This window comes from Thrips palmi, unplaced genomic scaffold (assembly GCF_012932325.1).
Source record: "Thrips palmi isolate BJ-2018 unplaced genomic scaffold, TpBJ-2018v1 HiC_scaffold_5, whole genome shotgun sequence".
Lineage (NCBI taxonomy): Eukaryota > Metazoa > Arthropoda > Insecta > Thysanoptera > Thripidae > Thrips > Thrips palmi.
In genome coordinates, this window is record NW_023144632.1 from 4,352,219 (window position 1) to 4,365,229 (window position 13,011).

General features: G+C 62.9%; 1 protein-coding gene across 1 annotated transcript in view; it reads right to left on the reverse strand.

Annotated features, from left to right (window-relative positions):
- The window catches only part of LOC117650780 (homeobox protein CHOX-CAD), a 24,153-nt gene extending 11,411 nt beyond the window's left edge, over positions 1 to 12,742 (reverse strand). Inside the window, exons 1-2 of the mRNA XM_034394382.1 lie at positions 12,023 to 12,742; positions 2,931 to 2,954 (exon numbers count right to left, since the gene is read on the reverse strand). Coding sequence (XP_034250273.1) covers positions 2,931 to 2,954; positions 12,023 to 12,518 — 520 coding nt within the window. The 5' untranslated portion in view covers positions 12,519 to 12,742. The remainder of the gene's footprint in view (positions 1 to 2,930; positions 2,955 to 12,022) is intronic.
- Positions 12,743 to 13,011: the final 269 nt, after the last annotated feature.

Consider the following 13,011-nt stretch of genomic DNA (forward strand, 5'->3'; position numbering starts at 1 on the left):
ACACTCTATCGGCGTCGCCATCGGTTCGCCGACCAATCCGACGCCGGGCCGGCCGGCCAGACACACGGCCAGGCCCTCCCCCGGGACCGACCCGGGACGCCCCGCTGGGCCGCGGTCTCTCTCGCACCCCTACGGCACTCTCCGTGAGTGCGAGAGAGACATAGCGAGATGCGGACAGGTGTGCGTCGTACTGTCGTACCGAGTGCGAGGGTGGGGCGGGGGTGCAGGCCGAGCAGGCCGAGCGTTGCGTCATGATGGCGTGCACCGCGTGCACTCGGCCGGCGCGCGGCATGGCGCCGTGGAAGCACCATCGTCATCCCAAAAGTTAACCAACAATTAATGTTTTTCTCATTTCATTTCGAAACCAAAGCGGCCAGGAAATGCATGCGCCATGGCGCTGATTACGATCTGCGCTTTGGTCGCTCTGCCTCACTCGCACCATGCTCGCACTCGCGGGGCGGGCCGCGGGGCCTGGAAGTGCGAGAGAGACGGAGCGCTGCTGAGCACACGGTCGGCACACGGCCACCCCACTCGCGGGGCCCATGGTGACACAAATACTGCACACGGTAAAAACGGTTCCTGGTTTTCCCAGGAACTCCCTGGAAATCGCCTATACCTTCACCATTGGCTTCCTGGGAAAACCAGGTTCCGTTTTTAGCGTGCAGTCAAGTACTGTAGACATTACAAGTACTTCGGCGTCGAGGTGTCCTCGGCTCACCGGTGCCAGTCTACCGGCACCCTGCCCCTGGACTTTGTCCAGGGCCCTACCCTAACTACTACACCTGACGGGCCTGGCGACCTGACGGCGACGCAGCCGGCAGAGCCTTGCAGAGCCTGACCCTGACGGGGACACGGACAATGCGACGGACAGCGCGGTGGCGGCAGGCGCGTTTTGGTGTCGTTTTGGTGGCGTTGTGTTGGCGTCCCCGGCCAGAGGCCCCGAGGCCGGGGACAGTGCAGTGTAGGGACCTGGGTACTGTACCCGGACTGCCTGGACGACCGACTGACAAACAGTGACAGCGGATCAAGGCGCCTCAAAGGCGCCGCCCGGAGGCCAACGGCCACGGCCCCCCTTCTGCTGCCCAGAGGAAAGTAACTGTTCGTCGGGCCGATCCGTCGTCACCAGAATGTAAGCAGAACAAACACCCCCATTAGGCGGTAAGTGGGCCAGAAGACCGGTGGAGGCGGTCAAAACTCTAGACGTGTTTTGAGCTCCAGAGTCACACAGCGGGATTCGAACCGAACGTGTGACCCCACCGATAGATTCCGCGCTCGGAGAGAAATCCATTGGTGGGGGTCACACGTTCGGTTCGAGTTCTTTTTAGCGACTCTGGAGCCCAAAACCCCTCCAGGATTTTGACCGCCGCCACCGGTCTTCTGGCCCACTTGCGGTCCGCGATTCGGCCCCAGAGCCCACCAATTGGATCATCACCACCACCGCTGTTAGGCTACTGCAGAACTTTAGCGAGTGCTTCCAAAAACTTTTCCATGCAACTGTGAGATGGAATGCGCACGGAGAGTCGTGCTGGAAGTTACATTCCGATAAAGGTACATTTGCTGCATGTGGACGCAAACGAACCCCCCCCCCTTTTTTTTGTCGTGGGTAGGGAAGGGCGGGCGGTCTGTTGCCGCGGCACTTTGGCAGCACTGATGGCCATGTTTGATGCGCGGCGCGTCAAAGCAGTCAAAGCGGGCAAGCAGGCAGGCAGGCAGGCAGCTAGGCGGGCAGGCGGGCAAGCAGGCAGGCCGGCAGGCAGGCAGGCAAGCCGGCCGTTGCCCTGGATAAATGCCTGCTCTGGCTGGCATGGCTGGCTACCGGCAGCCTTGTGCGCTTTTATTGCATCGCATTTCCGTCCCGGAGGCCCAGCCTCTGTCGCTCCAGCGGCTCCAGCGCGCGACGCCCCACCAACACAATCCTTTCTAGAGTCCCTCACCGCCCCGCCCCGGCCTGCCCCTCGCCCGCCCAACAATCTTGCGCTAGAAACGCATGACGGTAAAGGCTTGACAAAATCATGCCCAATCCCAAACAAGTCTAACACAATCAAACGATCAGTGTACGTACGACAAAATTCTGACTGGAGGTCTCTGGGCTAAGTCCGAGGGGGCACCACTCGAGGAATAGGGTACTTTCGTAGATCCCTGAGCCGGAAGCACACAGACGCCATGTTGGCGGAAGTAGATCCAAACTTGACATGGAAAAGAGACGTTCGTCAAAGGTATCGGCCACACTTGAACATAAATAGTCGTTTGATACTTGTTTGCAGTGCATATGTGTTTCGGGAGCAATATTTGTACAGCTCGGCTATAGTTTTGGATCCGAAGAGAGGTTAGTTTCCGGCCAATTTGGCGTCTGCTGGTCTGCTTGCTTCCGGTTCAGGATTCTACGAAAGTACCCTATCTTGTGTCCCCTTGAGCGCCCAAAGTTTCTGAACATCTCAAATCTTCCTCCAAAAAAGGCATAAGCAAATTTCAGGCGTAAAAAATGTCGAAATCACTTGCCTGAAGAAATTTTGAAAGCGGTTGCCTCCTCGGCTTAGTCTCTAGGCTAAGACTCCACTGACTCTGCGGTCTACAAGATCTACAGACTACGCCGCTACGCTACTTCTGGCTTCCGCCCTACGGGGCCCGCGGCTCGACGGGGCGCGCGGGGCGTGCGGGGCAGGCGCGGGTTCAAGATCGGCCCGACAAAAGTTTAAAAGAGCAAATACGGCGCGGGCTGCGCCGACACTGTGTGTTTGCCTGGCCTCTGATGAAAAGGGTCAACATGCGCGGACCTGACGGTGCCGCCGCCCCGCCCCGCCCCGCCCCGCCGACACGGCGCTGCAGTGCCTGGCAGTGCCGCTGCGTGCCACGCACTGTGCCGGCAGCGCGGGTCGCGATGCGACGCCAGGCGCCGCGAAGCGCGAAGCAAGGAAGCGTGAATGACTCACTCATTGGCTCTGTCCCAGCTTCTCCTGTCGACAAAAGGACGCAGTTAGCGACAGGACAGGCAAAGTCAGTTGGGGCGCATAAGACAGCGACGAATAGACAGCCGCCGTCAGCAGCAGCCACCCTGGACTCCCTGCGTCGTCGCTAGATCGCAACGGCCACTCCGAAGTAGAGCAAGACACGGCCGGGGCTGCCGGGCCGGGGCGTTACGGATTTAAAGCGGCCCGCTTGAACGCGGAGCCACGCAGAGAAGAGGCGACTCCCCGTGGGGGTGGCTGGGGGCGTGGGGGCGGCGTGGGGGCGGGGGCGGCAAGTGAGCGGCTTGTGGCGAGTAATAGCGCGAATGCACCCCCGGGGACACATAACCGGGCCGGGCCGCCTCCGCCACCGTGCCGCCCCCGCCGTGCCGCCCACACCGCCAGCATTACCGACCGCATTCAAGCCCAAACGGTTTTTGCGGCGGTGGCGCGCAGCCCCCGGCCTCCGGCAGGAGACTGATCCCGGGAGTCGTTCTCGTCGCTCTGTCTCTCTCGCGGCCAAAGGGGACGCCCCATGAGTGCGAGGGAGACGGAGTGACGGAAACGGCTCTCGAAATCAGTGGGCTGGCGCCGCCTCGGCCTGCTTGGCCTGCTCGCTGCCGCCGCCCCCTCGGCCCGTGCTCGCTGGGCCCGCTGGACGAAACGAAAGGGCGGCCCTCAGTTACAGTGTGCACGACGGCACGGCACGGCACGGCCGCGAGGAAGGAGGAAATAAAAGTAAAATGTCATGTCCTTATTGTGGCGGAATGTTTTTGCGAGGGCGAAGTTTAAATCCATGAGCGTGGTTCTCGTTCGGCCCGTCTGACTGCGAGCACGGATTCACGCTTTCGAGCAGTGGCGGATCCAGGGCGGCGTTTTAGTGGGGCAAAGTGGCACTTTTTGCCTACTTTTCAGGCGGCCATCCAGGTGCTATGAGAGGGGCCAAAGCCCCTCCGCCCCGCACGGCAGAAACTGTTAGGCTTCTGGTTTTCTCAGGAAGCCTATGGTAAAGACCCTAGAGAAAGGATTCTTACTCTAAGGTAAAGACATAGGCTGTTTCCAGGGGGTTCCTAGGAAAACCAGGTACCGTTTTTACGTTGCGCCCCTGTATCCACGCCTGCTTTCGATGAGTGTCGCCCGCACAGAGTTGGTCACTGCGAACGAGTATCTGCGAAACAACAGCGAAAACGAAACGAGACATGTATGACAGAATGCTCCGAATACGTAGTTTCCAAATAATGCGATTGCCTAGTCGCACGAAATGGTCCGAAATGGTGGCGAATTCCCCGTGGACTGTGGTCTCCGATTTGTCGCTTCACGTGAAAAGCGCTCTGAATCAAGGATCAGGGTCGCGGCGGCGGGGCGGGCGGGCGGGCGGGCGGCTGCGTGTTTGTACACCCACACCGCCGCGCCCGCCGCCGCGGCCCACACCAGCCCGTCAAACGTGCCGTGAGATAACCGCCCCCCTCCCCCACTCAACCTCCAACGTGTTAACACGGCGCGGCGGAACTGAGAAAGGCAAGGGATAATCCCCTGATCCCGTAATCGGCCGATAGATAGCGCACGGTGACGCTGCGCGGCGCGGCGCGGCACGGCACGGCACGGCACGGCGAGCCAGATGAAAGGGGTCCCCGATCGGAATGTAGACGGCGACACGGCGACGAGGTGCTTGGCGGTCCGCAGGACGGCGGCGACGACGGCGACCCCCCGGTGTCCTTATCAGCCGCGAGGCACGGCGAGGCACGGCGAGGCACGGCGAGGCACGGCGCGGCACGGCGCGGCACGGCGAGGCACGGCGCGGCACGGCGAGGCACGGCGCGGCACGGCGGGCACGGCGAGGCACGGCGCGGCACGGCGCGCACCGCGGGGACGCCCTGCTGGCTGCGGCCTCTGCGGAAAGCTGAGGCGGGCAGCCCCGGGGCTAGGCGCGCGTGCCGCTCGGCGTGCCGCCAGACCGCGCAAATGAAATCATGTGGAAATCACGCGGGGAAAATAAACGTGCGAATTTTTCATAACTGTCCACAATAGAAGCATAATAACACAAGGGCGCGCTGGGAGCGCTAGTCTGGGAGCGGCGCGGTGGCGCTGTTGCCGGAGCGCAGTAAATCAAAAGGCTGCAGTAACGGAGCGGGCGGGGCGGGGCGGGGCGGGGCGGGGAGGCGCACGGGAGCGACCCGTCGCGCGCGTCCGGTCGGCCGGGGTCTTGCTGGCTGCGGCCTCGCGGAAAGCTGAGGCGGGCAGCCCGGGGCTAGGGCCGAGCCGAAGGGCCCGTGCCTCCTCGGCGGCTCAAATGGCAATCCAGCAGGAAATCACGCGGGGGAATCGTGCGAATTTGTCATACTTCCTACCATAGGGACGCCATGAGTGCGACAGAGAGGCGCGCTGGGAGCGCTATCTCGGGAGCGGCGCGGGGCGCGTGGCGGGCGCACGACCTTTCAGTGCTCGCGTATTCGGAGTCGTTCGTGGCGGTCTCTCTCGTGCGGGGCGCCACATGAGGCGGCAGCGAGGCGACGGAAGCGACCCGTCAGCGTCTGACGACTTTGTCCGCGCGGACTCCCGTGGAGTCTTCTTGTGCTCACTTTTGCCGGCGCAGGTGCGCAACACTACGTAAGTACACTCAAATGGCGTGCCCAGAGGGCGCGTCGGCCGCCATTTAGGGTCCGAGAAGTCGCCCGACTGGCCCTTTGTCACCCTCTCGGGTGGCACAGAACCATGCCAGCAGACCGACGACACCGAGGCTGGGAAAGTCGGTTTCTCGACTTTGTCTCTTTTACCGCTATCCGGGACGCCCCATGAAATTGCGACAGAGATCGAGCGAACTGAGAACGACTCTCGGAAATCTGGGTCCGCGGCCAGCAGTGGCGGCGTCGTCACGACCATTTCATGTGTCATCCGAGTTCCTGGAGTTATCGTTTCGTGGCGTGTACAATCTCTCGCACCCTCGGCTTCACCGGCTCACAGCGACTGAGGTGCCGACAGTCCCAGAATCTAGGCACCTGGTCGCAGGAACTAGAACCTGATGCTCTACCTGGGATCAGGCGGTTACTGAGATTTGTCCCCCCGACGATCGGACCGACAAAGTGCCCGGATACTGCGACATTTGCACCAAAGAGGGCGGCGCAAAGGCCCCAGTTACTGGACCATATTTTGAGTGTAGTACACATGCACTCGCAGTGCTGCGAACCACAAGTGGCAAGTCAATGGCCGTGCAGCCACACTGGTGCGACGGTAGGGGGTAGGGTCGGGGTAGGGGCGGCAAGGGCGCTGCTGCCTCTCCGTACGGATACAGTACTCTAATTTCCCGCTTTGTGCGCACAAAGGGGGAACATCAACTCGCGGAAAAGGGGACAAATGGTTCGCACGAAGCTCGCGGAGAGAGAAAGAAAGAGAGAGAGATGCTCCTCCTACACCCCCCTACCTGTAGCCCTAGTGCCGTGGCTGCCGTGGCCAGAGACAATGCGTCCCGTTAGTTTGTGTAAAGGTTGGCAGAAATGCCCTGCGCTGCCCTGCGCTGCCCTGCGCTGCCCTGCGCCCCCCGCAAGAGTGCCAACTTGCTGACGTTGTTCGCCGAGCCGAGCCGAGTCAATCCGTTTGGCGGCGTGTCACCCCGTGACTGCCACCTTGTGCACCTACAGTGTGCACCTTGTGACAGGCATTCAGGGGATTAGCCGCGGACAACATCGCATATTCTGCCAGACTGCTGCTGCGCTGCTGCGGCTGCTGCTGCTGCCCGGAGTCCCGGAGTCGTCTGTGGGTGGGGAAGGGGCGAGGGGACACGGGGGGGAAGGGCGAGGCGTCTCAAAACAAAGGCTCGGCTCCCGGGCCGCGGTCGGCCGCGGTCTACTCCAACTTGTGCGGGGTGCGGACCGGCGGAGGGAGGAGGGGGCAATTGTTTTATCTGCCTTATCAAGGCAATGCCCACCCCGCGGTACCGCGGCCCAGCGGCCCCGCCCACGCCAGCCAGCGGCCCGCCCGGCCCCACATCCGGCACCCACCGGCACTCCGCACAGTGGGCCAGAAGACCGGTGGAGGCGGCCAGAACTCCAGACGCGTTTTGAGCTCCACAGTCGCTAAACAGGACTCGAACCGAACGTGTGACCCCACCAACGGATTCCTCGTTCGGAGAGCAATCGGTTGGTGGGGTCACACGTTCGGTTCGAGTCATATCCAGTGACTCTAGAGCGCGTCTAGAGTTTTGGCCGCCTCCACCGGTCTTCTGGCCCGCTGTGCGCCAGGACAGCCGTCGAACAGCGCCTCGAACGCGACGCCGCTACCTACGGGTACCTACGCCCATTCGCGGGTTCGTGATGGCTGGCTGGCTCACCTGGCAGATCCTTTGTTTTCTCGCTCCCGAGTCGTCCGCTGGTCGAAGACCTTCCTTCTCGGAGTTCCGCCCCGCCCCGCCCCGCCCCGCCCCGCGCCGCCCCGCGCCGCTTGCGGTACATGGGCACGCTGCCGCGCTGGCGACAGAGGTTTCATAACAAACAACGACGGCCTAGCAACTTGTCGCGGAGGGCAAAAAAAGGCGAGCCGAGCATCGCACATAACAAGGCGGACTTATGTTTTTACAATGGCCGATGGGAAATGCGAACGGTTCGAATCGCCGCGTCGGTAAATCACGCGAAATCGAAACGGCGCCGCGCCGCGCACCGCCGACATTACATCGCGGTGCTCGCAGGGCAGCGCGTGGCAGCGCACAGTGGTCCAGAGGACCGGCGGAGGCGGCCAAAACTCCAGACGCGTTTTGAGCTCCCGAGTCGCTAAACAGGACTCGAACCGAGCGTGTGACCCCACCAATGGATTCCTCGTTCGGAGAGCAATCCATTGGTGGGGTCACACGTTCGGTTCGAGCCCCATTTAGCGCACGGTAAACCGAATGCCTCGAAAACCGGGAGAGCGCCCCGGTTTTGGGTGCGCTGTCTTTTTCTATCTTGTGGAGAGGGAGTGAGACAGCGCATCCAAAACCGGGGCGCTCTCCCGGTTTTCGAGGCATTCGGTTTACCGTGCGACGCTGGAGCTCAAAACGCGTCTAGAGTTTTGGCCGCCTCCATCGGTCTTCTGGCCCACTGTGCAGCGGCGGCAAGGCCGCGAAGCGCCAACCCTTGCGTAGTTAGTATTTGCGTTCCACAGTGGGCCAGAAGACCGGTGAGACGGCCAAAATTCTAGACGCGTTTTGAGCCCCAGAGTCGCTAAGTAAGACTCGAACCAAGTGTGACTCGACCACACCAATGTATTGCTCTCCGAACGAGGAAGCGTGGCACTGCGGGGCTCAAAATGAACTGTGGTTCAGCCTCTCAAGTTCAAGTTGGAGCGTTGGCAACCCCAGCAGCTCGCATGATAAGGGAAGGCCTGGTCTAGGCCTGTTCTGGGCCAGGGCTGTGGACGGACGCCCGGGGCCACGCAACGCCTTCAGGCCTTAGGGCGGGGCTGGGAGACTTGGACGCGGGGTCGCGGGGTCCGGGAGCGTTGACGATCTCCTGTCTCTGTCGCCCTCACTGTGGACTCCTCGTAAGAGTATTCGAGAGAGAGAGAGAGAGAGAGAGAGAGAGAGAGAGAGAGAGAGAGAGAGAGAGAGAGAGAGAGAGAGAGAGAGAGAGAGAGAGAGAGAGAGAGAGAGAGAGAGAGCGAGCGAGCGAGCTTCGGCGAACTCATCCGGCCCGGCTCCCGGCAGCCGCGTCATGACGCAGCCTCTCGCTCCCTCGGGGCCTCGGGGGCAAACAAAGTGCTTTCGTCGCTGCGTCTCTGTCGCACTCGCGGGGCGCGCCTTGGCGGTGCGAGAGAGACGTGGCGACGAAAGCGCTCTCCGGAGCAGCCGGCAGCAAAGATTACAGCCACCGCAGCCTCTTCCGGCCGCCCGAGGAGGATGAGAGGATGCACCAGGATGCGCTCGGTGCACGGCCTCCGTCCGCGTCCGCGTTGTCGTTCGATAGAAAGGTTCCCAAAACGCAGCGAAAGGGGTACGGCATGCAACCGGACGGACTGTTGGGCCCCGTTTTCGAGAGCCATGCCCTTTACACGAAAATACATCTTATTCGACACTCCCTCCTTCACACAAGTGCGTTTTCCCTCATTCGGACACGTTGCTCACGTTGACGCACATTGCGACCTGCACGAAGAGCGGGGCAGAGGCAGCCGCAACGCCAGAAAGACCGGTGGAGGCGGTCAAAATCCCGGACGCCTTTTGAGCTCCAGAGTCGCTAAATGGGACTCGAACCGAACGTGTGACCCCACCAATGGATCTGTTGGTGGGGTCACACGTTCGGCTCGAGTCCCATTGAACGACTCTGGAGCTCAAAAGGCGTCCGGGATTTTGACCGCCTCCACCGGTCTTTCTGGCGTTGCGGCTGCCTCTGCCTCGCTCTTCCGCGGCGCCGCGTCACTTTCTCCTTTTGATTCGCGGGGGAAACTTGAGAGTGTAGCGCGGCGAGAGGCCCGCCCCGCCCCGGCAGCGCGTACATGCAAATGGGACGCCCGCCCCGTCCGCCTCGGCTCCGCTGCCTCGGCCTGGTTGGCTTCGGCTGGCTTCGGCCGGGCTATAAAAAGGCTCGACTCGCTGGAATGGAAAGCTAAGTCAAGCCGCTGGCGAACAAGGCCGGCAAGGCCGAGGCGGCGGGGCGGGGCTGGCCATGCACGTGGGAGGGCGTGAGCGAGAGGGGCCGTTGGCCAACCACGAGCGCCGGTCGACGCCAAACCGCATGACATGCCGCCCTGCACCCCCGCAGCGAACTACTTTCACTTCATCCAGCCAATTTACCGGTACTACTCGTTCCTCAAATAATGCGGCGGTTCTCGGGGGGATGAGGGTGGGAGGACGGCGTTGGCCCCTGGGGTGCGGTGCGGTGCCGCCTCGGCCGTAGGCATGCCGTAGGCGCGTCACGTTCCGGCCGTCCCCGCGGCGTGGCGGCGTGGCGGCGTGGCGGAAGGGCGTTATGCGAGCGAGGCTGCAGGCTGGAGGCTGCCTGCATGCCACGCACGGCCCGCCACCGCCGCGGCCCGAATTGACACGTCTCCCAAGGCGCCGCCGTCGCGTCGCCGTCGCGCCTCGCGTCTCGTCGGCAGGCGTCCTTGGTTCTTTTTGGCCCGTCCCGTTTATTTTTTGTAAAAAAATGACGGAGGGACGGGCATATAGTATGATCCCTGCTGTGCGTCCGTCCGTCCGTCCGTCCGAGGACTTCCCGTGGTCCGATCTTGACGAAATTTGGTATGCAGCCTCCTTGGGTGACCCTAAGAACCGCCCGGTGGCAGCAAATCCGATCCGAGGCCCGGGGGCGCTGCTGCAGGTGCATCATGGTCTACATGGGGTCGAGGAGGATTTCGGCAACGGATACAGCTAGGAGGGCATGTAGGGGTATTTTTGGAATCAGGACGACAAGACAAAACCAACGGTGCAAATTTCAAGCGAATCGGAGACGTTTGGACCCGGGTTCAAATCCCAGTGGGGTATATTTTGAAAATTCTTTATATTCGAGTTTTTGCATTGTTTCTTATGTTTTTGAGGGCGCTGATGACGAAAATAACATCTATTTTGACCTTAGACTCAGGTTCAAACCGGTCAGGGTTAAACAAAGGCGAAATTCACACATTTTTTAATTTACGGGACGGGCCAAAGTTGCCGATGTATATCGCTACTTTTCCTGTTATTTACCCTTCCCATTTTCCTCGCAAAAGGACGAAACCGCGCGCGTGGCGGGATGGCAGGCTTGAGGTGCGCGACGGTGGGGTGCGCGTCGACAGGCCCCAGGGTGTGCGGCAGCAGTGTGCGCCAAGGCGGGGTACGCGACGGGCTTGTGGTGCTCGACGACGGTTCCGCCAAGGCGTGGTGCGACGGCCGGGGTTGTCGGCGATAAGGATATCTCGCCACCACACCGCCGGGAACGCTGCGGCAGCACGGCTCCTCTTCCTCTCGCCGTCTTGCCGGTGCTCGCCGGTGTCGTGCTCACGGGGCGTGGGCAGGCCGCTCCCCCCTCTCTCCGTCTCTCTCTCCCCGTGCATGTCGTGGACGCGAATGAACTCAACGCCTCCCCCTCTCCACCTCACAAGGAAAAATTAACACACGCACAAAAAACGGCGAACGTGCTTTGAACCCTGGCGGCCTTGCTGGCGGTCGCGGCTGGGTGGCGGTCTGGCGGGGCGCAACAGTGCGATGACGGATGACGGATTATCGCCGATTTGTCCATCGCGCTGGAGGGAAGGCCCGAGGCCTGCGGGGCCGGCCTGCCGGGCGTGCTGGGCCTGCTGGAGCGGCGCTTGGCGCTGGAGAGGCGCCGCGCCCCGCCGCGGCCGGAGGGGCGGCGAGTGGCGCGGACGGGGAGGCGTCCCAGCGGGGCGGGCTGGCGAGGGCTGGCGAGGGCTGGCGAGGGCTGGCGAGGGCTGGCGAGGGCTGGCGAGGGCTGGCGAGGGCTGGCGAGGGCTGGCGGGTGGGCGGCCGGGGTTGTGGCAAAGTGGCCCAGCTCCCCGGACGACGATTAGCAGCCGATCCGGAGGTCGGAGGCAGTGGCGGCTCCCCTACCCAGAAATCACGCCGAGAGGGAAGGCGAGACCGTGCCATCCATGGTGCCGACGCGCCGCCGAGCCGCCGAGCCGAGGGCCACATTCGCGCAGTGGCTTTCAATCGTTCTTCATCGCTCGGCCGTCGGACTGCTGCCCCGACATGCGCAAGCCGGCGCCACTGTTTGGTACCCGTCTGCCAGCTCGTCTAGAAATGAAGCTTTCTGAAACGACCGACCGCTGCCGTCCATATCCCGAAGCAGGCCCGTCGGCAGCCCGGGCTGCGCGGGCGTCGCGGCCTCGGCGGCGTTGTCGCGGGTTTGCCTAGACTACCTGTCCCCCACCCACCCCCACCCCCATCGCTGATACGCAACAACCGAGTCCTAGTCTCGGGCATCCGGTGGTTGGCAGTGCCAAGGCCGGCCAAGGCAGTGCCGGCGCCACCGAAACCCGTTCCTCGGTCCCTGTGTTCCCGTTCGACTTCGACATCGCTCCGGCGGCGGACGGCGTCTCGGCGGGCACCGCGGTGCGGTACCGCGCGGTGCGGCGCACGTCGAGGCCGCGGAGGCCGTCGGGGCCGTTGGACTCACCAGGGTTGGGCTGGTTCTGGTACGACGGCTTCTTCATCCACTCGAAGGGCGAGCGCGAGAGCGGCGGCGGGCCGCGCGCCCCGGACGACCCCGCCGACCCCGGGCCGCTGGTGGCGCTGGTCTGCGGCGGGGTGACGGTGCCGCCCCCCGACGGCGAGGACATGTCGGACACGGTCATGGGCGGCGAGGGCAGCAGGGGCTCGGCGTGGTCGTGCAGGCTCTGGTGGTGGTGATGGTGGTGGTGCATGTAGTCCGGCGTGGAGGACGGCGACCAGTCCCCGGGCTGGAACACGGAGTGGTGCGGGCCGTGGGGGCCGTGCGGCCCGTGGGGGTGGTGCCACGCCGGCATCACGGCCTGCTCGTCCTGCACGCAGCTCAGGTTGCCGAGGTACTGCTGCGGCATCTGCGGGTGCGGCTGGTACGACTGGTACCAGCCGGGGGCCGGGTGCTGCTGCTGGGGCCGGTACATGGCGAGCGAGTTGCAGTAGGACACCATGGTCAAACACGCATCACTACACTGTCACTGGATCACAAAGGCACTGCGAGGCACTGCACTGCAAGGCACTGAACTGACGCGGCGGGCTGTCACTTTGTCCGATTGTCCGCTTGCTGAGCTCGGCGCTGTGGCTCTCGTCCGAGACCCGTCCGCATTCCGTGTGCACTGCGCAGGGCTCAGGGCTCGACTGGGGGACCCCGGGGACCCGCAGAGCCGCACCCGCACCCGCCACCCGCCCGCCCCGCCAGGACCCGCCTGGCTTGACTCGGCGGTGGGGAAAGGACCTGCTGCCAGCGTGCTGCCAGCGTGCTGCCAGCTCGGCCGGGGCGGCCCGCGCTCGCCGTCCGCCCCGCCAGTCCCCCTCCTCCACGCTGGGTTTCAAAAGATTTACCTCTATTAGAAATTTGATCTTGATTATTCTCAAAAGTTTGAAAATTCTCAAATTTTCAAAAAAAAAAATTTAAAATAGGTTTGATACTGCTTTAACAAATCT